General features: G+C 39.9%; 1 protein-coding gene across 2 annotated transcripts in view; it reads left to right on the top strand.

The window, feature by feature from the left end:
* Window positions 1–26266, top strand: part of ANXA11 (annexin A11) — an 872911-nt gene that overhangs the window by 807991 nt on the left and 38654 nt on the right. For both annotated transcript variants that reach the window (XM_044055766.1, XM_044055767.1), the window contains 2 exons: window positions 6215–6273; window positions 12583–12705. In XM_044055766.1, the coding sequence (XP_043911701.1) occupies window positions 6215–6273; window positions 12583–12705 (182 nt within the window). The remainder of the gene's footprint in view (window positions 1–6214; window positions 6274–12582; window positions 12706–26266) is intronic.

The raw sequence follows: 26266 nt of genomic DNA, 5'->3' as shown, positions 1-26266 counted from the left end.
AATGAAGGTATTCAAACATATTTTACACTATGGAATAAGCGACATCTACAAACACTAGGTTGTGGCTCATCAGTCTGTGTCATAAAGGTCTTATTCGCCATCTTTAAGGCATCAAGATCTAAAAATATATTTCCAATATATAATCAATATATAATCTATCATGAAATCTAGAAATGCATTTAACAGCTGATTTAAATGCTATCTCCATGATATACAAGTAATACTTCTCAAGTATTCAACACCTATAGGTGTAATATCAGTGCCCAATAGGGTATACTAAATAAACCTACTCAGGAGCACTTCTAAATAACAAATAGAACCTTATGTATAGATCTTGGCTTATTCATTAAATAGTAATGTGAGGTACTATGCGACAACTGTCTAATTAAGCTTATAAATTCAGTAGTCTAAATCACAGACCTAAGGGAACCACTAGTGGGCTTTCCAATGGTTTTTAAGGTTGGGTGTAAATAATGGGAGTGGTCTTCATCTCCGTAACTTTCTATTTCTTAAAAATGGTTTAAGTTGTACTTTATCATTCAGACCAGGTGGTCTATCAGATCTCATTCTTATTATCCATCTTGTTTCTTGTTCTAGAGTTCTGTTTATTAAATCACCACCCCTAAAGCCTTCAAAAACACGTTGGATAATGCAAAATTTGAAGTTATGATTTATGCCTGACAATTTTTTATGCCTGGCTAAGGCATTAGTATCAGTGCCTACTCTGCTGTGATATATATGTTCCCTGATTCTTTCTTTAAGAGATCTGTTTGTTTTCCCTATATAATAACTTTTACATTCAGTACAAGTCGCTAAGTATATTACGTTCTTAGTCTCACAGTTCGTGTTAGTTTTAAAATTATAGAGACGTCCTGTGTTAGGGTGTTCAAAGGTAGTTTCTTTGTTAATATAGACACATTGGTTGCAATGACCACAAGGTAAGGTGTTCCTATCGTGTATCAATCTACTTGTTAATGCATATTTGGGTCTACATAAAATGCTCTTCAAATTGGGAAGATTCTTGTAGGCTATATTCGGTGCTGAGCCTACTATTTCACTTACATCCCTGTCTGATTTCAAAATTCCCCAGTGTTTGTTCAAAGAACTTTTCACTTGCAGGTCCATCCTACTAAAGGTAAGGTTGGCTCTAACATCCGTTACCGAGGATCTAGGAATATTCGTGGTTATTTCTTGTGCCATAAAATAAGGTTTCGCAATGCTTGACCTTAGATTCTCTACTATCTTAATAGTATCTGATATTTCTTTTTCTTTATATCCTCTTTCTAAAAATCTCTCTTTCATGTCATCAATTCCTGCATCATAATTTTCTTGTTGTGGATTCAATCTAGATACTCTCATAAATTGTCCTTTAAGGACATTTTGAAATACATGATCAGGGTGCATACTTTGTCTATGTAGTATGTTATTCCTTTGGCAATCTTTCCTGTAAATTGTTGTGTTAATCATACCATTTGTCATTCTAATTACTTCCACATCTAAATATGGTAAACTTCTAACTGAAAAGTTCATGGTGAACTTTAAAAAGTCCACAGTGTTGTCCAAATATGAAACAAAGTTTAATAAGGAACGCTTATCACCCAACCATATGAAAAAGAGGTCATCTACGAAACGACAGTACATTGCAACGTATTTTTTGTAACACGGATTCTCAAAAAGGTAAATGTCTTCCCATCTAGCCATAACCAGGTTGGCGTAGCTATTTGCACAAGATGTGCCCATAGCTACGCCATCCTTCTGTAAATAAATGACTTCCTGAAATGCAAAAGCATTATTAGTCAGAATAGTCTCAAGTAACAAAGCAACTAAGTCAACCTTCTTATCCAAGAAATCTGAGTGTACTTTCAAGTATTCAGTGATTAATCTAATACCTGTATCATTGGGAATCACAGTGAACAAGCTGACTACATCAAGTGTCACGAAAAAATAGTGCTGTTGTTCGCTCAAAGATTGTGTTTGAGAGTATAAATCTAAAAGAAATTGCTTGCTATCTTTCAAGATTTTCTTATTATCATTAACTAAAGGTCTTAATATACTTTCCAAATAAATGGAAAGAGGTTCAGTTACCCACCCCTGACCTGCTACGATGGGCCTAAATGGCGGGTCTGTACTGTTCTTATGTACCTTAGGTAGTCCCTGTATGATTGGAATGGTTGGATTTTTCACCTTTAGATATTCATAAAGTTCCTGTGTTATATCTTGTGACATCACTAGGTCATCTAAGGTATTATAGACACTAAAAACCATCTTACTTAAATCACCTTTAGTCAATTTTATAAATGTGTTAGTGTCATCAAGCATCTGGAACATTTTGTCGGTATAGTATTTATAATCCATGATGACAACAGGGCCACCTTTATCTGCTGGTCTTATTACAATGGAGTTGTCATTCCTTAGAGACTGTAACGCTTGTCTTTGTTTATAATTCAAATTGCGTCCATGTTTCAATGGTAGTTTCTCCTGATGAGTTCTATATATATCATCTTCTACTACGTTCCCAAATACTTCTATGGTTGGATGTAGTTGAGGGATAAATGTACTGTTTGGGCGATGTCTATTTATGTTTGTACTGTCATTAAAATGACCAAAATCTAATCTAAGTTGTAAGTTACGTATATACATTTTTGTCTCTATAATAGTATCTACTAAGTCACATCTTTTTGTGGGAATGAAACCCAAACCTTTACTTAGAACCTGTTCTTCATATTCATTTAATACTCTTCCAGATAAATTCAAAATTAACGATTTTGTCTCCCCCACATTTTCTTTATTGTGGGGCCTTGTTGCTCCTGATCGTCTACTGAACCTTTCCTCTTCTGTCTCCCCCTGCTGGTTGACCTTCTTTTGTCCAAAAAATGGTTTTGGGCTATGGGGAGGGGGGCAGGAAATCTATTTGGATTTAGAATCACACTATTTGATTTTGGTCTCACTACAGCTGCACCTGATCTCTGTACATCAGTTATGCAGCCAGTCAGATTGTCTCCTAAATCAACACGGATATCCTTTCCATTGTTTTGTGTCCTAGAAGGACTGCAGTTCTCTGTCTCTAAGATGTTATACTCTATGGTCTGCTGATCATGCCTTATACTATTATTAGGATCTAAAGCACAAGAACTTTCACTCTGTCTGTTTTCTGACGTCAAACTATTTGATGGTCTACTTTCTGTAGTGTTATTATGTAAATATCTGTCAGAGTTGTTTACAGGTGTAGTTAGTACAGTATTCTCAAAACTTTTACCTGTTGTGCCTAAAGGTCTTTGGGGTGCTTTTGAACCATTGTTAGGGTATAGGTTTGAAACCATTTCCCTAGGCCAAGTAAAAACATTATTATTTTTAAAATCACGTAAATCCCTAACAATTTTTGCTTTTTTCTGGTCTAACATCCGTTTTTCTAAAAACAATACATCTTCTATAACTTTCTTTAGTTTTCCCATACATATTTCATTGTCAACATATTTAGATTCAAAGTCTTTGAATAAATTATTAACAGTCATTCTCAGTCTCTCTTCTTCAGGCAAGTGGTATTCAATTAATAGTTTCATATAACTGAAACTCAGCTCTAAATTGAGCTGCTGCCAACGGTATAGGAGATCTGGCAACGAGGTACCAGTTGTAGGCATCTTCAAAACTCGTAGTCCGCGAGGTATGATTCGCTTACTTAAACAAACTTCAAAATAATGTCTCTGTACTTGTAATTTAATTAATTTAGTAAATACAGTCTCCAAGTCATGTAGATCTTTAGAGAAATCTAGGTTACTCACATCAAGGTGATTGTCAGGCCTTCCATCTACAACTGGATTAAAGTCCATTAGTGAGTTAGTATTTCCAGAAACACATATCTTAAACCTGTCCAGGACACTTGAAGTATGTTCTAGAATGCGTGGTATATAAGGAAGTTCAATATTAACACTACTTTCATTCGCCATCTTCACCTCCTGCAGCGCTGACAAAGCAAATAACAATAACACAAATCCAAGTGCAGAGCTGCTGTCAGTCGAGATAAGAACTCACGCTGTACATAAAACAAGCACAGTCCAAACAAGGCGTGATATTCCAATGGCAATAAAATGAAAGTAAAATGCTCCAAAAATTAAGATGGTCCAAAAAAATTTAGAATCAGCTCTTAAAAACAAACTTGAAATTTATTTAAACGAGTAAGCGCTTTCGCCAAAGGCTTCTTCAGACTCTTTACACAAAGACAAACATCTTGAAAAATACTTTTAAAACCAGCCTATACTTGTCATTGGTCAAGTCAGTTCACATGTTCTATTAACTTAAAGATACAGAAACTGACGTGAATGTAAATACAGCCGTGCATCTGTTACAATCATCAAATAGTATCGGCATACATTAGTACTCATAAACCATGCTGTTCAAGCTTAAAAATGGAAGGTATCATTGTCCAATATTAAATTAAGACATACTGAACTGTAAACAACTTGTTTAAGCCTTCTGTCATTAACTAAACATTAAACGCTTTCATTTTTAAGCTTGAACAGCATGGTTTATGAGTACTAATGTATGCCGATACTATTTGATGATTGTAACAGATGCCTGTTAATAAGGCATGTGAAGCTTGACCAATGACAAGTATAGGCTGGTTTAAAAAATTTTTCAAGATGTTTGTCTTTAAAGAGTCTGAAGAATTTTGGCGGCGGCTTTTCGTTTAAATAAATTCCCAAGTTTGTTTTTAAGAGCTGATTCTATATTTATATTTATATATATTATAGATATATATACATATCTTTATATATATATATATATATATATATATACACATATATTAGATTTATATATATATATATATATATATATACACATATGTATATATATATATATAAATATATATATATATATATATATATATATATATATATATATATATATATATATATATATATATATATATACATATATATATATATATATATATATATATATATATATATATATATATATATATATATATATATATACATACGTATATATATATATATATATATATACATATATATATATATATATATATATATATATATATATATATATATATATATATATATATATATATATATATATGTATATATATATATATATATATATATATACATACGTATATATATATATATATATATATATATATATATATATATATATATATAGATATATATATGTATATATATATATATATATATATATATATATATATATATATATATATATATATATATATATATATATATATATATATATATATATATATATATATACATATATATATATATATATATATATATATATATATATATATATATATATATATATATATATATATATATATATATGTATATATATATATATATAGCCTGTGCCGTGAGCTGTAGGTATTCTGTTGGTAAATTTTCTGCAGCCAGGTTGGTTGGTGTAAGCTTGTGGAAGAGTTTTAAAATGGATTTGATTGACTCTTGGTGCAAACTAAAGTGAGAGATATTATCTTGTCTGTGATATTTTGTGTGGATGCTAGGGCAAGGTAACTAGCATTATTTTGGCTATTTGCTAGGGGCTGAATTGTTTCGGTAAAATATTTATTGAACGGAGTGGGAATGTTATCATGGTTGTTTACTGTTGCTGGATTAAGTAGATTTCCCTGGTTGCAGTATAGAATTTATTGCAGCCCAGAATATTTGTGGGTTGAGCATGTTTTTCCTGGAGATTTTGGTAGTAGTTAATTTTGTCTAGTTTAATAAGTTTCTTGGCTTTATTACGAAGTTCTAAGTAGTTTTGTTTCGTTGATTGGGTTTTGTTTTTGTGAAATTGTATCCACTCTTTATCCCTGTCTTTGAGAATAGATTTAGTAACCTTAGTTAGCCAGGGGGCATACCTTGCTTTTATTCTTATAGTTATGGTGGGTGCATGATGGTTTAATATTTGTAAGAAAGCCGAGTTAAAGTAGTGTACTGCCTCATCTGGAGAGACAGTAGTAGTCTCAGTGGCTTCCAATTGCAAATTTTCAGTCGCAGATAAAGTCATTAGGTTTAAAGTTCTTTTTGTTTCTGCCTACTCTTAAGGTTATCGGATAAACTGATGAGTAATATGATAATAGTAAAATAATAGAAAGTGAGATTTCCAAGTGTTTTGTCCTTTCAGACTACTGTACATTAAATGCTTTAAAGCTTTTTTGGTTTGTTTTTTGCAGTGAAATGTGTCCGAAACACTCCTGCCTACTTTGCAGAAAGACTGAATAAAGCAATGCGGGTAAGTCTTGTTTTCCACTATACCTCAATGTTTGCCTAATTTGTACTGAACATTTCCTTTAATTTTTACTCCACTTTCATTAATGTTCTTGTGTCATATAGTGTTTAAACAAGTTATTAAGAAGGTTAATGATTGGAAGTCTGCCACTGAGAATTTACAGCATTAGAGGAAAGCAGAAACTTTTGTTATACAGCTTTCATAAAAGGGTCGTCAATACTTTAGTGGTAGACATTTAATGTGGGTGCACTGATGTATTTTTTGTTTGTTTTTATTAAATACTGACCAAAGTAAGCAGCAGGCATTTTGAAACGTATTGATGTGATTTTGTTTGACTTTGTACAGTTTGTTTGGGTGCAGTTCTCTCCTTAGGTACATTATTGTTCAACGTTATAAAAATAACCCTTTTGTGGATATGAATTATAGCATAATGACTAACACCTGCATCCAAGAAGTGAGTGCATATCTTACTACCTGTGCAGTATTTGCTCATGTCACATTGTGAGTTACAGTGGTCGATGCTATCACCTCTCTCACTAATGGCACTACAGAATTATGGTTTTGGACAGTGCTGTGTCTTTGGCTTGTACCCAGTAATTACCTGTACCAGTCATGAGACCCAGTCATAACTTTTTGCATTACATGGAGTCTTATGTATTGTATGTACTATGAGTTACAAAAGGAAAAAAGCCAGTAAAGGACTTGGCGATTGCTGTCGCATAGTCCGCAAGTAAGGAAAAAGTCAAGGACTGTTTTTACTTGGTGTCCTAATTTAAATAAGTTAGTTACAGTCTAACATTTGTAAACTTCAGTGGACACAGGAGAAGAGATATTCAGGGACTGAAGGAACATCCTGTCCCTTATACCCAGCCTTCGCAGCTCTCGAGGGTGTGTATTTGTTACGCACCTCTGATAGCCCTGTGATATTAGGTCTAACACTACAGTAGCACATAACAGGCTTATCTTTTTTCTGACTTTGGAGTGTAATTATGACACTCCGTGCACTACAAAACAATTGTACTATGGAAACTGATAAAAGAAACAATGACCAAGGAATATGTTAAAAAGGAGGATTTTTCAAACAAATGTCTGCCACATTGGATAACTGTAGCAGGGAGAACTAAACTTCTGTGAAAATGTGCTGGATAGAAAATGTGATGGCTAAGTAGGTAGGTAAAGGGAGCCAATCTCACTGTTTAAAGGGACATCACTAACATACAAATGAAATTCACTGAGGGTGTGAATTAAAGCTTGCAGACAAATTTGTGACACTTCCTAGAAAAGACTAGGAAAAGAAAGCAATAATGTCGCTGGGAATTATAAAAGGGAATTACGTAGAAAGAAAAGAACCTGGGAGGGACACAGATGAGCAACATTAGTTACTTGAAGTGGAGACAGAACACCAAAAGAGTATGGACATGAAGAAACGATTAAATATGGGCAAAAGTAAAGAAAGTGGGGAGAAGACGGTGAATTAGGTGAAAAGGAAAAGGGCAGAATAAGTGAAAAGGAGTAAAGCAAGGCAGACGTTTCCCCAGAATAGGAAGAGGTGGATACGTACTATAAATAATATATTTATGCATCAGAAGTGAGAATAGGCTCAGTAGAAAAGTAAATGGAGAGAAATGAATGTTGTAAGTATGTAATTAGTTTTAGATTATTCAGGATGGGCTTAAAAGTTTTATTTGTTTCAGCTGTTAAAAATGGGAGAATAAAGAGCACATCAGGAAAGAGGAGCAGAGTTATACAAAGGGAAAAACAAGTACTAGTAAGGAGTTAAAAACAACAGTAAGGAGGGGAACTGTAAAGATAGAGAATGGCGCTACAAATGTTTACTTGGAATGTAAATGGTCTCACAGATGAGACAAAGGTTAATAAACTTGTAAGGTATATTGGATATTGTGGGCCAGCTGTAGTGATGTTACAGAAAAGACATTTTAAGAAGCAGCAGAATGAAAAGTTAATTAAGAGATGATTTGGAGGAGACCAAGCAGAAGCACGGGAGGGGAGGAGGACAGGAATGATCACCGTGATAAGAAGGGGAGTACCAGTAAGCAAACAAGAACACCAGCTAAAATTTGAGATGGAAAGAGAGGATGCAGGAGCAGGGGATTATTCAAAATGATCAGGGATTGAACATATGAACATGAGGAATGGCTAGAGATTTGCAGAAAGAGATTTATAGAGCCAGTATATAGGAAGGTTGAAAAGAATCATGAATAAAAAGAAAAGATATGGTGGAAATTTCATTTATGGTCCATAGGGGTGCTGCAGTAGCATTGTCGCCTCACAGTAAGACGCTGTCCGGTTCGATTCTCAGCTAGAGCGTCTTCTGCGTGGAGACATGCGTGAATGGGCGTACCTTCATTGAAGGTTGTGCGTCAGGCCTGGCAAGCTGGTACGTAAAAATCAACTGCCAATCATTAGCGGACTGGAGTTCCGCTGTGACGACCCCTAACCGGGAAAATCCGAAAGACACAAACAAACAAAGGGAGGGAAAATACAAAGTTTTGGCTGGAGAAAAAGAAATTTATGGGACCAACTAAGGAGATGAGGCAGAAAAATAGAGCGGAGGTATTTTGTAAGAGTACTGCAAATCAAGAAGCAGAAAATGGATGCAGTATAGAGAGTCACTCGGAATGCTGGCTTGATACAACTAGAAAGTGAAAAATAAAAATATAGAGACATCGAGGTTGATCCAAATTTTAGCAGAAGCATTAATGGGATATTAAATATAAAGAAAAATCAAGTGCGGGCTTGGCAAAGAATGTACGATAGGGAAATAACAGAGAAGAGATGGAAAAAAAATATGAATGGTTCCAGAAAAAGCAATAAGTTGAGGAAATTTGGAATAGTTGGGGGGATGTCTGGACGAGTATTTTTACACACCAGAGTGGCTTAGCAAGATGTTTCTTGCAATGAGTCAGGAGTGCTGGAGATGTACACAGGAGCAGATGTGACACTGGCAACAAATCTTGTGTGTAGGCAAGAAGCTAGAGGACTTTCATGTGGTACTACAGGGAGTGATTGTAAAGGTACTGGGATACACCTGGCAAATGCAAGGGAAGGACTTCCATCTGAGCAGAGTAAGGTACCTAGAGGAGCAGGAACACAGAAGAGCCTTAGTAACATTAATTAAAAAAGAAGTAACAAAAAAAATGGAAGATCAGGAGCCAAAGATAACTGAAGTGATAGCATTAACAAATGGAGTTCAATAAATGGAAGTGAAGTTTGAGTTAAGCAGGTTAATTAACTGCATGAGAAAAAATGAGCAAATTGGGTGCAAGGTAAGAAAAGTAGGAGAGAAGAAGAGGAAAGGAGAGAAAACACGAACGACAGCAAAATGAGACCGTATGCTTAGAGCAAACAAAAAGTACTGTGAGAGGAGCATTTATGGACTGTACTGGAGCAATGCCATAATACAAATAAAGAAAGAGATAAAAATGTTTGTTTCTTCATTTTATGTTAGTCAAAAATAACTAGATGTGTGATATGTAATTCCTGATTTTGTGCTTAGACCAGCTGTGTCAAGTAAGAGAAAATAATGTATATTTAATGACGCTTTGTAAGACATCAGGAAATTAACTATATAATTGCTCCATACATGAAGATTTTGCAATGAGATGTTTTAATAAATCATCTGATAATTAAAAAAAAAATCCAGCCTACTAAAATAACAGGAGTGGTGATGTCACACAACCCTATCATTGGCAAGGACAGCATTGAAAACAATCACGTTTTAGCACCGCCCCCATCAATTCATACACATGTACATAAAAGCCTTTTACACATGCAAGCTGTTTATGGACTGTCTTACCCTATACCTCTCTTAATTCCCGTGGTACGCAAAAGATTGTTCTGGAAATGGGCCCACGGTGTGACTGTATAGCACACTAGCCAGGACTAGGCAGACAACATATACATTTCTAAGCAGAGTATCTTAATGTGTATTGTCTCCACAACTGCAAACATGCAACACACACATACTCACTCAAGGAAGTCAGTACAGTGGTGCTCTTGTATTTTAAAAAGTGTACAGAACTGCATAGAGTGTTTACTGAGGCCTGTGGTACTTTACCACCATTATCAGCACAGAATGCCTTTGCAGAAGGTTTGATTCCCTACATCTCATTGATGAAGCTAGTGCTATAGGCGGGTTCCCTTTGTGCTGTTATTACCCATTCTGCACTTCCTGTAAAAAGGCGAAAAAAGAAAACCACTATGCTAACAAAAAATGAATCTTAGAAAGGATTTATTGCTGTCTTTCATCATTCTGGTGTAGATGCGATGCAGTGACTTTTCATAGTGGATACACAATGACGGTTGTGACACAGTGTCCCCACAATACACTGTTAAGTAGTTGTATATTCCTTTCCTTGCTGTGCATCAGCTTACATAGAAGGAAGCATCTAGATTAATTCATGCTGTTTTCTGGGTCTTTCTTTGTGGCACTGCAGCACCACTGACTGTACATTTTCTCCCAGATAACATGAGGTTCATTTCAGTGTGGTGGATTTTGTCTCATTTAGACTAGTCTGTTCTGACTGGTAAGAAAGGACATAACCAGTAGCTTAAATCTACTTTCTATGACAAAGAATTTTTTTAAACACGCAAGTCTTTTTGGCAAGTGTAATGAGGAGTTTGCATAACTCTTTGCCAGAACCATGCTTACTTCATCAGTTTACTGCTGTTTTACCACTGGGATCTGTGCAGGTAACATTAGATGGGCAGAGAAAACCTTGGTTGGAGAAACGGGAGTTACTGTTGTGCTTGTTCAGCTCACAGCAATGCTGCAGTTATGTTTTATATAAAGCTTAATTTGATACTTGAAGTAGCATTATATCGTTTAGAGTGGGTTGCATGAATATTTTTTCCTCTTCATGATGCCTGCTGACCATCAGACCCTGTCAGCCATTTTTTTGTCTTAATGACCCTAACCCCACCCCCTGGGTGCAAACATAGGTAACCCCAACACTACAGGTTTACCCTCTGCTCTCCCCATGGTATGTGTGTGTTCTTCCACATATATGCTTCCCAAAAGCTACCATCACTGGCTTGGGATAATCAACCCTACATCCCTTGGTCCTACTGCCATTGTGACAGTGCAGACCTGCCCTTGCAGGGAAGGAATCATGCAGATAGAACCCCTCCCTCTCCCCAGGGTGGGTGACCCAACATAAGCTGCTCACTGTCATCCTCCCCTGCCTTAACTCTTCCAGTGCTCTTGTCACTAACTGACCTCAGGCTACCTGGTTTGTAGATGTGCTTTATGCCTGTGTGCCATGGAGAGGTGAGGGAATGCTTATTTTTACTCTTTCTGCATTCAGTCTGCTACCTCAAGGTGGTATTACAGTGGTGCATATGTCCTAATTAATATGTCACTGTAACCTGACATTCACGGCTACATTTATTTATTTTGTTAATATATTTTTGTTGGTGTTTTCATTATGTTCTTTGCTGATTTGTTATTTGTAAAAGACTTTTCCGATTTCATGCCACAAATAAAAAGGAACCTATAACTAAATCACTGGCAAAGAAGGATAAAACCCTGACTGCAGCCCAGGTGACCCAGGTTTTATTAGCTGCTTGACTGCTTTGTGGTACAACAAGGGAGGGTGTGCCCATCCTGGGGGGAAGTTCTAAATGGTCTTGCACCACTACTCCAGTCCCAGTCTTCTTGTTGGAGGATGGAAACACAACCAGCAGGTGTGGACTGGTGCACGGGTGAGCATGGGTATAGCTGCCAAGCCTGTTTATGGTAGTCCATGATGGCTTTTCATGGGGAAACGCATCATGAGTTCTTTAAATGGGCATTGGTAGTCTCTGTGATGATGTAGGTGGTGCCTGCTTCCCTACCCAAGTTGAAGGGTTGAAACTATTCATGCAACGTGGCCTCTAAGCCAGGATTCTGGAAAGCGAACAAAACTCCCTGAAGGTTGCCTGGATGATGCCCATTCCTGATGGCTCCCACCCTACGGGATCTGAGGGAATAAGATGCTCCACTCCAAGGGAACAAATGAGCTTAAGTTCAATAGGAGGAGGCTGATTGGTTGGTAGGTAGAGGGGGAGAAGCACATAGAAAACAAATAAGAAGGAGCCTCACATCACTGCAGCTTTTATGGAAGTAAAATAAGATGTGCAGCTTGTTTTAAATATAACACAGTTGTGAAGTTTATAGAAGATGAATAGATGATCTGTTGCACTGAATGCTAACAAACTTGTTTGTATTTTCTCAGGCCTTGGAATACTGCTCTTGCCTGCTTATCCAACTCTGTATTAACGTCAGTAAACAACTTCTCCCTTTTCCCACAGGGTGCAGGGACAAAGGACAGAACACTGATTCGGATCATGGTGTCTCGTAGTGAGATAGATATGCTTGACATACGTGAGGAGTACAAGAGAATGTATGGCAAATCGCTGTATACGGACATTTCTGTAAGTTCTATTCCCTTGAACTTGTATTTTTAATTAATGTTGTTGTAAAGGATCTCTGTGTTAAAATGTGAATTGCTGTATAGGGAATTCATTCCCCTGAAATTGGTAAGAGGATGTCTAGTACCTGGCAATGGAAAGAATATATGCCAGTTTTATGAAGAATGACTGTGAGAGGACCACTGCATCCACGCAGCTTGTTGTAAAGTCAGATACACTGAATTTGCACAGTAATCATTTCATGATTTTTCAGTGGGGCTTCACTTTCTTCTACAGCCTATTTTTAGAGAGAGACTTCTGGACCCCCTTTCATTCAAATCAGCCCTGAGGTCAGTGTATGTTGGCAAAAATGTTGCACTGACTTATGATTGGCTCATGCAGTCAGTTGGAGAGAAAAAAATAATAATAATTTGCTTGTTTTCATTCATGTGTATCAGTGTACCAGTCCCTTAGAGAAATCCACCATCCTTTAACTGAAACTTCAAAAGCTATTTTATAAAGGTTACAGAGATGGGATCCAGTGAACTTCTGTATTGTTTCCTGTTAAGCTGAATCTCCACTGGGATACCCAGGGAATCATGGGATGTGGCAGAAGTGAGGGGCTTGATAAGACATTAAACTGAGGTCTCACCTGCTTGAGTTGGTGGTAGCTCAGATGGATGTAAACAATCCTATGGTACCTAACAGAGAGAGTAGGGCAAGTTCCCCAGTGCCCTGGCCGAATTTCTCCTAGTAGTATTAATCCCACCTCTGGTCTCCCGTAAAATAGACCTCTAGTCTTTTAGGACTAACACGGTCAATAAAAGATAAATAAACAACATTTATTTCTTTATGTTCTTGTCTGGGTTATCCTGTGTATCCTCTGGCCTTTTCTCAGGGAAGCCATTAGGTGGCATTTATGTTTGTTAGGGAAAATTTCTTTTAAGAGCACCAGAGAAAATCTGTTGCCATGGGATGCTTAACAACCCACATGAACTACTTCTGCTCACCTGAACTGTCACTGACTCAGGCAGGTAGGACCTCAGTTTAAAGTTCCTTCTGAAATGCAGATTTCATGATTGCAGTGGCCCTACCAAACTACACTGCAGTGTTATTGAAATACGAATCCAAACACTTGATATGGGAATAGAACCCACAGCCTTCTGATCTTCCCCAGATCAAAGGTAATATGCTACCTGCTAAGTCACTAACAGTTTTGTACCTGGAACATGGAAAATAACATTTGTTGTGACGTACCAGTATAGTTCCCAACACACTGTTTTCCAGCATATGCACAGAATGGACCACACCAATCCCTGTGAATTGATTATTGTACTAATGCAAGTTCTCAGGTTCCTTTGCAGCCTTAATGGAGACTTTTTATGTGCATTGTACTGGAAGCAGTGCAGAGTAATGGGGCTGGGTCCCACCCTTTCATATCCACCCTAAAGAATGGCAGTGAAGCTACCTCATTTTCTAGGGATTAGTGTTAGGTTGTAGAAATTACTTTACATGGACAGCAATTCTGTCCTTGTGTATGAAAAGTGTGGGCCAGGGGTTATAGACAGTGCTTAGTAGAAGATATTTGTGAGAGAAGTGTTGGAGATTATTGGCAGGGTGTAGCTTAAGAAGTAGTATTAAAGGAAGAACGCAGAGGGAGAAGGAGGGGTAGTACATTATCTTCCTATGAGCACTTCAAAAATGTATCCCACTCCAATAGCCCCTCACAGTTCATAGGTAGGTACTAGGCTATTGGCCCTAGGGCCCATACAAGCCTAGCCAAAAAATGTACCCTGGCTTTCGCCACCCAAGAAAATTATTTTCATGTGCCCCTGTCGAGCAGAGCCACAGAAGTGATCCCTGGGGTGAATTTCCCATTTCCCATCCAATCATCAAGATTTTTCTTGAAGAATGCTAATGAGGAGCTCTGTTTGACATAGATAGGTAGTCTGTTCCAGAGTATGGGAAGTCTCTGGGGCAGGAATCTATCCCTCCAGCATGTTCTATTTATTGTGGTGACAAAGTTTAGGTCCCTAGAGTGTGTAGCTCGGAGGGATTGGGATTTATTTAAGTGGAGTATGTCCAGCAGCTCTGGGTTTGACATAGCTTTGTATGTTAGGCAGAGATCGCCCCTGAGTAGGCGATATGCGATGGAGTAAAGCTGTAGTTTTTTGAGACTGTCTGCATAGGGCATCTGTTTGAGGCCAGAAATCCTCTTTGTGAGGTATTTCTGTGGTCTTTCCAGTTGTTGTATATGTCTTGTGAGGTACATACCAAAAGGGGCGTTGTACTCTATAGTGGATCTAATGAGTGATGAGTAGAGGGGAACAATGACCTCTTTTTTTCTGGATGAGAATCCTTCTGTGATGAGATGAGTCACATAGAAGGATTTCCTGACCACTGTGGCGATGTGATTATCAAAGGAGAGACTACTGTCCACCTGTGTCCCAAGGTCTCTTATCACATTTTCAGCATTAAGTAGACTACCAGCTATGTGGTAGTTCATGGGTACAGAGTTTTTACCAAAGGGGATGACAATACACTTTTTGGCATTGAGCTTCAGGCCATGGCTTTGACACCAGGTATCTGTCTCAGTGAGGCCCTTTTGTGGTTTGTCCACATCATTAGGAGTTTCAATTATGGCTCCTAGTTTGCAGTCATCTGCAAACTGTGTTAGCCAAAGACCTTCTGTGTTGGCCTGCACTTCAGAGAAGTAGATACCAAACAGGAGAGGACCCAGGACTGAACCCTGTGGTACTCCACTTGTCACTGGTCTGTTGTCGGATTTGGAATCCACTACTTTCACAGTGTGGGTTCTATCTGTGAGCCAGTTGGCAGCCCATCTTGTGACATAGGGATTTATACCTAGTTTAGCGAGCTTATCTATAATTTCAGAGTGGGGGATGGTGTTGAAAGCCTTGGCGAGATCTAGATAAGCTGTGTGAACCATTTTACCCTCATCTATGGCTTTGGTGACTGTTTCAAAGAAGTCAATCAGGTTTAGGAGACATGATCTGCCTTTTACAAATCCAAACTGGGTAGGGTCCAGAGTTTGGAGATTACCAATGTCTTTATTTATGAGTTCCGCGATGATACGTTCCATGGCCTTGCAGACCAGGCTCATCAGGCTAATGGGGTGGTAGTTCCCGGTGTCCGTCGTGGCTCCCCCTTTCTGGAGTGGGATAACTGTTGTGGTGCACTATTCAGTGGGTACAAAACCTGAAGTGAGGCTATGATTGAACATGGTACTTAGGTAGGCCAGTTCATTCTGTCGTTCGTGTAGAACGCAGCCTGGGATAGTGTCAGGTCCCATGGATGCTGTGTTCTTGGCTTTGGAGAGTGTGTTTTTTACCTGTGCAGCCGTGATTATAGGAACTTTGCATTCTTCCGGTATAGAGACGGGCCCTCTATGGGGTGAGAAGGGGGTAAAGTTAGCACTGAACCTATCTGCTAGGATGTTGGCAATATCAGTTGGTTCTGTATATTTAGTGCCATTGTGCTGTAACTCAGAGCAGATCTGAGTGTTCCCATTTAGATTCTTGACATAGCTATAGAATGCTTTGTGGTTGTCTTTAGAGTCGATGGCAATTTTGTTTTCTTAACTAGCTTTGGAAGATTTTATGAGGGATCTCAGCTTCTTACTGTGGTTGACCAGGGAGTTCCTCCAGTCATGGGATTTTACTCTTTTTTGCAACAGTTTCTTTCTTCTGTTGTAGAGTTTCTTTATGGCAGAGGACCACCAGATTGGCTTCCTTTTTTTGGAGGATAACATCTTGGTTCTATTAGGGACAGCATGATCCATGCACTCGTGTAAGTGCTTATAAAGTGCATTTGTGTAGGATTCGGCAGTCATACCTCTATTGTCCGTCTGCATGGGTGTCATGAAGTTTGCCACTTCTGTCTTAAGAAGTGTGAAGTTGGCTTTGGAGAAGTTTTTTACGATAGTTTCCCTAATTGGGGGTGGGGGTGGGATGTGGATGTCTAGGCTGATTAGCTTGTGGTCAAATCTGACCAATGAGGAATTGACCTCTGTTGTGGAACACCGTTTTCCCATGTTGGTAATGACCAGGTCTAGGATATTGCTGCCCCAGGTGGGGGTGTGAATAAGTTGATCCAAGGCATTGGAATTTATGAATTCTAGAAAACGTTGAGCAAAAGAGTTGGTACATGAGTAGTTTTCCCAGTTAATGGTGGGGTAGTTGAAATCGCCCATTATTAGGGTGTTGGGTTGTACCCTAATACTTTCTAGTGTATCAAGAAATGAGGAATGTGAATCCTGGGGCATGGTGGGGGGTCTGTAGCAAGCTACAATTTGGATTGTGGTTTTGCCCAGAGTTAGTTGCACTTGGATAATCTCGGATGCATTATGCTGTGCAACTAGCCTGGAGGTGTGGATATCCTTAATGAATATGGACACGCCTCCGCCTTTAGTGCTTCTTTCTGGGTTAGGTGGCCGAAAGGTGTGGTATGAATTGAAGCCTGGTAATGCAGGGGTGCTCTCTGCAGCTTTGAAACAGGTCTCTGTCACTGCACAGATGTCAGTGTTCTCCATTTTAAGGAGTGCCTCGAGTGAGTGCATTTTGAGGTTTAGACTTCTAGCATTGAGTAACATTACCCTCAGATTTTGCTTGCTTGTACCTGTTACAGTGGTGAATTTGTCATTTGAACCTTGCCTAAAAAAGGCACTATAGGGGTGGCAAGAGCCTTAGCCAGTATCCGGAATCCTAAGGGCGACAGGCGCAGGCCATCTCTGGCAAAGCATTGTGAACTGTCAATCATGTCGTCCCAGGCAGACAAATACTGTATCCCCTTAGAATGGCACCAGAAGCTTAGCCAATTGTTGAAGTCGATCATTTTGTCCTTGTCCTTTCTGTTGATAGAAGATCAGTTGTTTTGGTTTGTCCTACTCTGCAGAACCTATGCCAGCAACAGAACAGAGAGGGTCTCAAAATCACTCAGTGGAACAGTGTAGTGTTTGTGCATGCAACTGTAGCAGCTTATTAATGGGTTTCACTCTAATCCCTCTGGGTTGACCCAGTACATCCTCCTATGAGAGACTAGTTCAGTTAGTGTCTGAGGGAACTTCTGGCTTACTGTCAATCCTTTACAAAAGCCACAGATACAGTCTGGAGGAGTGCTGTTTTGGCCTACTTCTTCCTTTTGCCTCATCATTTTCAATCTGTAGATCATTTAGTTGAAGCCCTGCATGCCCACACTTCAGCTCTGGTCTTGCTACCTTTGGAGGAATTTTGAATACCAGAATATGAGAGAATAGGTACATATTGTCAAGTTAGTGTTTGGGAGCCTCTTAAGGATGTTTCTACACATTGTATTGGGTGGGATGTATTTCTGTTATGACTTGCTGCCCTTCGGCTTTTCTTTTGTCCCCTTAGGAAAGTGACGTTTTTGCTGATAGTTGTGTATACTGCAGTTACAAGGTAACAGTTTTACAATGTGTGAACTGCTTTGCTTTTCACTGCTGATCAGAACTTTGCAGGTTTGTATGGGTGAACCCATTGTAGGTACACTGGTACTGTATCCACCAGACTGGAATGGAGATGACTACAGTGAGTTGTGTTTCTGAAACAATGGCTGTGGAAATTACCAGTACCCATAAGGACCCTTCACTATTCCATATGAATATAACCCCGAGGGAGTGTGAGAGAAATGCAGTTGAGCTTTCTGCCTACAGTATTGGAGAGGGGAAATTACTGATGTTAGTCAATCTTGTACCCCCCACAAAAACGGTCACTAAGTTCAAAGAATCCATCAGTAACTTTTACAATTGGCTAGTTAACTGGTGCCATTCTAGTGGGATGTGACATGGGTATATCAGTGCTTTCTTCTGTTTTGCCAGGGGTGGTCTGCACCTCTTGACTCATGAATTTCACATGCTGTTGAAACTTTGGCCTCTCCTATGGTGCTTTTTAGGCAAAGTCAGACTTATGTGCATAGCCCCATAGCGGATTCCACTTCAGACTTTGTAGGTTTTGTTGTTACTGTGGCATAGTTTTAGAGCTGTGATAGAACTCCCGCTTTCCGCAGGATCAATGCCAGTCATAATAGGATCCACAAAGAGCTCTTTTAGAGGGTCTGTATTTACTAGAATCCCATCATTACACACGAAATCCTACATGGCGCCAACCTGGAACTTGTTGAAGTCACTGTGACTGTAAGTAATGCCTTCTGCTGCATTATTGCCAACAACAGATCTCCCTCTTTATTTACTTTGGAGCATAGTGGTTGTAGTAAACCACTTGTTACAATGTACATTTGTATTTGCAACAAACATTTTGCTACAGTTTACAGCAGATAATTTTTTTTTTACTGCTTAACTTTGTGTTAAGGAACTCAGATCGGAGAACAAACCTGAACAGACTTTTTTCTCTTCAGCTTAGAATACAATTACTGAAGGGCACTGGGCACTCTAAATGCTCTAAATGATTTATTAGGGCAAATTCCCTGAAACTAATTGTTGAATTGTTCTCATTCTCATTAGGGGTGATACCTTCTCAATTTGATCCTGACCAACTGTTCCTGTACCACCCCGAAATGTCATGCCCTCCCTGGCCAAATCTGAACACATAACCATAATGTTCTTTTCAAAAGCTTAGCATAGTGATCCCTTGTAGTTCTACTGTCTTTTGAGATTTCTCAAAAGTCAGTTATTTACTAGTTACTGACAGTCTTCTTCGTTTGGCTGTTCCCATTAGGGGTCACTACACCAGATCTTCTGTTTCCATTTCTTCCTGTCCTCTGCATCTTGCTCTGTCACACCAATCACCTGCATGTCCTCTCTCACCACATCCATAAACCTTATCTTAGGCCTTCCTCTTTTCCTGTTACCTGGCAGCTCCATCCTTAGCATCCTTTTCCCAATATACCCAGCATCCCTCCTCAGCACATGTCCAAACCAACGCAATCTCACCTCTCTGGGTTTGTCTCCAAACCATCCAAGCTGAACTGACCCTCTAATATACTGATTCCTAATCATGTCCATCCTTGTCATACCCACTGCAAATCTTAACATCTTTAACTCTGTCACCTGACACACTCACCGTATGAGAAAGAATAAATGGCACAATTCTCCAACTGCTTCTTCATCAGATGTATTCCCTTCAGGTACATTGTGAACCAAAGTGGCTTTTATTATTTGTCCGCTTACCTGTATATCAATCGTATCGCCTTCAACAGTAATTACATTGGTGACAGTAGCCACATTTATAGGTCTTTTTCCCAATAATGTTTCCTTATTTCTTCTAACTTCTCTTTGATGCTGCTTGTTCTTTTGTATATAAAAGCAGGTTTCTCACCTAGTCTGTTTCCTGCCTTAGGAAAATGTGAAGGAAATCTTTCAGTTGGTATTTAAGATATTCATAATTGCTGAGAAGTCCTGGCTGTAATCCAGGATCGTACCTTTTTCGGTAAAGGTCTCTTATTTTCATTTTTATTCATTTCTGCTTGTCCGATTAGTGGCACAAACTGTATGCCCCACCCCCAGATAATGTCATCCCTCACTTTGTTTAACATTTTTAAGGGATAACCTCCCGGTCTCCAAAAACATATTAATTAAACTTCACTCTGTGTCAAAAACATCTCAAAATTCAATGTTATCTTGGTCAGTCTAACAAGCTGTCCTTTGATTAGGCTTTTTTATATGTATGGATAGTTTTTTGTATAGTAAAGGTAAGAATTAAAAAAATGTTTCCTGTATACAGAGAAAGCAAATATTTTAGGAGTTTTGTTCTTAAAAATAGTCACATCTAAAAAGTGCATTTTTACATTGGAAAAATAACAGGCACGTTTCAAAAGGGGTATGTTGGTATCGATATCATCTACAAATGAGTTTAGCTTCTCCTTGGTCCCCTTTCGTAAGACGAAAGTATTCAAGGAGTTGATATATTTCTTCTCCTAGACCTATATGACCAGTTTAGCATGTATGGGCACAAAAGCTGGCTTAATAGTCACGCCCTGTTTTTGCCAGTAAAAAAATCCCCTTCAGAGTAGAGGAAATTGTTCTTAAGGATATGCTTCATAAGTTCCACTACTAATCCAGTATCACTGGTGGAAATAAACTTGCTTCCAGCCACAGCCTCCTTAAACAATTCTAACCATTGAGTGTGAGAGGTGACAAATACAGGACAATAACATTGATGGTTACAAACATTAAATCCTCTTGTATAAATTGTTTCCAGGTTAGCCAAGGAAATCCCATAAGTCTGTAAACATTTATATGAGTACTATTGGTAGGATGATTTGTTTTTGGCTTACATATGGGGTCAGTGGGTAGGTTTTGGGGCCTTCTGTTCATAGTTAGCCTAAGTGGAGGGTCAGTAATGTACATTTGGGTCTTTGATATTCCAAAACTAGTCAGAATTATGGGATATTCTACCTTCAAAAAGTCATATGTTGGTGCTATTATTGCTCCTGATATAAAATAAATCAAGGTTACTATAGGCAATATTAATCTCTCTGTGGAAGACTAGAAAACATTGGTGGGAGTTGGTTAAGTATATCGAACATCTGACTGTTGTAGTTCAGACTTTCATCTTTGTTGAGATTATAACATCCGTGGATTTTGTGGGCTTTCTGATGTTCACATACGTTTTTTCATATAAACTAATCATGTAAACCAATTACCAGGTGAAGTAGTGGGTTATAAATAGTTTATTTAACTTGTTTTCTATATTTACCTTTTGTACAGTCCTTGAACATAATGCTGAAATTTAATTTTTAGTGTAGAATTTTCACTCAAGAAGGGTTATCTCTCAGATTTAATCTAGTAGATGGAATAAAGGTGAAGTCCTTTTCAAATAAGTTGAATTTATCTCTTCTGTTTGTGACTGTAATTACATATATTGTAATTGTTGGTGTATATAATTCTATTGTGAGAGGTAACAGTACTTTTAATGGTACTGGTAGTGTGATGTAGTTTCTTCTCCCCCTCCCCTTGAAGGTGTATAAAGTTCTATTGTGAGAGGTAACAGTACTTTTAATGGTACTGGTAGTATGATGTAGTTTCTTCTCCCCCTCCCCTTCCTTCCCTTGAAGGTGTATAAAATTCTTTGTGAGAGGTAACAGTACTTTTAATGGTACTGGCAGTATGATGTAGTTTCTTCTCCCCCTCCCCTTCCTTCCCTTGAAGGTGTATAAAATTCTTTGTGAGAGGTAACAGTACTTTTAATGGTACTGGTAGTGTGATGTAGTTTCTTCTCCCCCTCCCCTTCCTTCCCTTGAAGGTGTATAAAATTCTATTGTGAGAGGTAACAGTACTTTTAATGGTACTGGTAGTATGATGTAGTTTCTTCTCCCCCTCCCCTTCCTTCCCTTGAAGGTGTATAAAATTCTATTGTGAGAGGTAACAGTACTTTTAATGGTACTGGTAGTATGATGTAGTTTCTTCTCCCCCTCCCCTTCCTTCCCTTGAAGGTGTATAAAATTCTTTGTGAGAGGTAACAGTACTTTTAATGGTACTGGTAGTGTGATGTAGTTTCTTCTCCCCCTCCCCTTCCTTCCCTTGAAGGTGTATAAAATTCTGTTGTGAGAGGTAACAGTACTTTTAATGGTACTGGTAGTATGATGTAGTTTCTTCTCCCCTTCCCCTTCCTTCCCTTGAAGGTGTATAAAATTCTATTGTGAGAGGTAACAGTACTTTTAATGGTACTGGTAGTATGATGTAGTTTCTTCTCCCCCTCCCCTTCCTTCCCTTGAAGGTGTATAAAGTTCTATTGTGAGAGGTAAAAGTACTTTTAATGGTACTGGTAGTGTAATGTAGTTTCTTCTCCCCCTCCCCTTCCTTCCCTTGAAGGTGTATAAAATTCTATTGTGAGAGGTAACAGTACTTTTAATGGTACTGGTAGTATGATGTAGTTTCTTCTCCCCCTCCCCTTCCTTCCTCTTTTCCCTGTTAGGCTTCTTTTGTTGGATAATCTTTGTGAATATTCTCCATTCTTTTTAAGAGGTTGTTTATTGTGTGGTGGTGGTTGCAGTTGGCTAATCACAGGGAATGTCTGAAGAGGGTATTCCAAAGGTCCACTAGGGTAGAGTGTACCTCCTGATTCTGGTCTGGTGCCTGTGTCTCTGATGGACAGAGACAGCTAGTAAATCATGTCATAACCAAAAATCAGATCCTATGTAAATGTCTAAAACTTAAAACTTGTGAGTCTCATGTGAATTGCATGCCTAGGCTTGTAAAGGCCCTAGTGGTTGTTAACCTAGTACACGTTTGTGAAACTATTATGTGGTTGCAAGCTGCATAATATATATACATTGCAAACTTATATTTTAGTAACCGATATTTTTTTACAACTTCATACCATTGAGATATTTCATAAGTTTTAATCTGAAGTAGTTAACTTCATTTTATCTGTAACCTGTGGGTATATGGATACGTATCGGATCCGAGCCGGCAACTTTTTTGTAGCATCTGCTCCAAGTACTGAGCTCCTCCCCTTACCTATAATGCCCTACCATCTCCTATCTTCCCCCAGATCTTGTTTGCCACTCCAGTAGTGTGCATCGTGGTCTCCTTTGCTTTGAGCTAAAAAGGGATAGTAAGTGGAAACTTTTGATTATATCTAAGTGTGCTTGTCTAGCATTACCCTTCCTCCCCTTCTGTAGTAACGCATTGGTCGTTAGTGTAAAAAAAAAAAAAAAAAAAAAGTTTTTTGTATTAGAATAGGTCAGGCCTGCCCTTCCCCTACCTGTGTGTGTGTGTGTTTTTGTTGGAAAGGTAGTACCTTTACCTTTGAGTGTAGGACTATGGCTGACCAGCCAAAACATGTGTTCAAAAAATGTACAGAGTGTGGCCATATACTTTCCCCTGCCGATGGTCACACACTGTGTGTGATATGTTTAGGAGTGGCACATTTATCCACCCAGTGTGCTATCTGTTCAGGCTTCAACCCTAGGGCCCTTAGGGATCATAAGGCCAATTTAGTTACCAAAAACCTACTCCCTGTTGCCATGCTGGATTCTGTCTCGGCCTTGGTCGCTAGTGCACCTCCCCAGACAGGGACTCAATCTCCCTCTTCATCTGGCGATGGGTCCTCTAAGGACAGATCATCAGTCAGCGAGTCTGACAAAGATAAAGAAAAAGAGAAGGAAAAGGAAAGACGCAGAGAAGAAAAGGAGAAAAAGAAAGACGGGCATCGCAAGAGATCCTCAGACAGGGAGCTCTTTCTCAGCCCTCCATCCAAGACCATGAGGCCTATTTCTCCTCGGCTCCGGTCACCGTGTTTCTCACCAGAGCCATTGGAACATTCGGACCCGAGGCCCTCCACCCCTCTGCACAGACCAGCCAGATCCGAGTCGGTGGCCTCTTCGAGGTCGACTCGGAGACTATCAGACATGGATATGGACAAATTCAGATGGGAGTCTTGCCAGGTCCCTCTCCCTCTGGAGGGGCGACCTCCATGCCTCTTTTCTGCCCCATCTCTCTTTCGCTGATCCGTGATTCAGCTTCGAGGCTATTGGATCCGAGGTTCTTCGGAGCTGGTAGCTCGGCACCAACGGTTCCTCCAACCTCGACTCCGGCTGTTACCTTGAGTTCCACGGATCTAACTTGTTCGGATCCAAGTGAGTCTCGGAGCCGTGGACAAGGAGTCGGACCCGGGGGAATGGATTCTTTGGCTCCGACTCTTTCGGACCCGACCCGTTCCCTCGGACCTCAGGCTACCCTGTCTTCGGCTCCAGTCCCTGCTTCGGATCCGGGGAGGACTTCTCCCTCAGAGTTCGAAGTGGTGGAGAGTGTTCTCTCCCACGGATTGAGACCCCAGCCCATCCCCTCGGATACCACCCAGGCCCCCCTGGATTTGGCGATGACTCCCTTCATCCTGTCTCAGGGACAGCCCATGCCAGAGGATCCCCAGGTCATTTTCCCTGAGGAAATCCCTGCAGCTCACAGATCACCTTCTGAAAGTCCCACTGAAGAGGGCCACCGCAAGCGCAAGTGCAAAAGGAGGCACTTGGACTCCCCCGAGTCCCTCACCACTGACACTGACTTAGGAGAAGGTTCCCCCAGGTCACCTCCCGAAGACGTCTCCTTTGGAGAAATTATTGAAATCATCCACCAGAGGGGAAGTTGGTCAGCCCCATAACCTTCTGGGGATGAGTCAGTGTTCCTGGAGGCCTTTAGCATGGGCCCATCTACTTCCTGGGTGTCCCCACCAGCACACCCCTTAGTCACCCTCATCACCATGAGGGCATGGAAGGTGCCCAACACCGTAGAGCCCATCCCCAAATGTCCTGACAAGGTTTTATCTCCTCCTTCTGATAGACAACCCTGGTCGAAAGGAGCCCCAGTTGATGCTATGTTGGTCGCAGTGGCCACAAAGAAGGAACTAGCACAGGAGAGTTCCTTAGTCCACCCGCCAGACAAGGAGTCCAGGTCGGTGGATAGGTTTGGGAAGCACGTATACTCTTCAGCGACTTTTTCTGTCCGTGCGCTGAATTATTTGGCACATGTGATTTGACTTCAGTGAGACCTTGCTTTGGAATTCACTGAGTCGCCCCCAGAGTCTTTATCGTCGCAGGACAGACAGCTGTTCTCAGCGGAAATGTCTATTCTGAAGTCAGTCTCAAATGCATCTATGTGGCTACTTTCCCACGCCACTGAAGGAGTAGCTAGAGCAGCTGGGACAGGCATAGCCATGAGGCGTCATGCCTGTCTCAGATTGCGTCAGTTCACGGACACTTTCAAGGCATCATTTATCAATGCTCCCTACAACGGCTCTTCCCTCTTTGGGAAGACAGTACGTGACACACTTGTCCAGAGCGAAAAGGACGGGAAGACTTTGTCTGCCATTGGAGTCCACTTCTCTAACCCTCAGCGTTCCTTCTCTAGGAATCAAAAAGGGCAGAAGAAGATGTGGTTCTGAAAATCTCAGTTTTCCTGGGATTCTCAGGACAGCTATTCCCCCAGAGGCAGAGGGGGACAGGATCGACGCCGACCCAGACGTAGAGGGGGTTCCAGGAATTTCAGGTCTAGGGAACCCTTTTCTGATAGACCCGGTCAGCAGCCCTGAGGGGTTGCCCGACTGTCCTTCTCTGGAGGCAGTCGGGGGATGATTGTCCTTGCACCCAGTGGCATGGGAGTCCATTACGACAGATCGCTGGGTTCTTCAAATAATATTCAGAGGTTACTCAGTTCCTTTCATTGCCCCTCCAAGCATTACAAAACATCTCCAGGATGTTCCACCCGCTCACACGGAGGCCGCAGCTCTAGAGGTTTCAAAGCTGCTTCTCAAATGAGCCATTGAAAGGTCCCCCCTAATCAGTCCGGATTAGGCGTTTACTCAAGGTTCTTTTTGGTGCCAAAAAAGACGGGGGACCTCAGGCCTATTCTAGATCTGTCAGCATTAAACCTGTCGGTAGCAAAACAGAAATTCCGGATGGTCACTCTACAGTCCATTCTACCTTATCTCCGAGAGTGCAACCGGATGTGCTCGTTAGACCTTCAGGATGCTTACTACCACATCAAAATACACAGAAGCTCTAGAAGGTTTCTGCACTTCCGGCTGGAAGCCAGTCACTTTCAGTTCAGGGCCCTACCCTTTGGTCTCACCACAGCCCCCAGGGTGTTCAC

This window comes from Protopterus annectens, chromosome 14.part0 (genome assembly GCF_019279795.1).
Source record: "Protopterus annectens isolate FY-2018-M chromosome 14.part0, PAN1.0, whole genome shotgun sequence".
Lineage (NCBI taxonomy): Eukaryota > Metazoa > Chordata > Ceratodontiformes > Protopteridae > Protopterus > Protopterus annectens.
The sequence above is the reverse complement of the archived record's forward strand: the minus strand, read 5'-3'. Positions and strand labels throughout refer to the sequence as shown.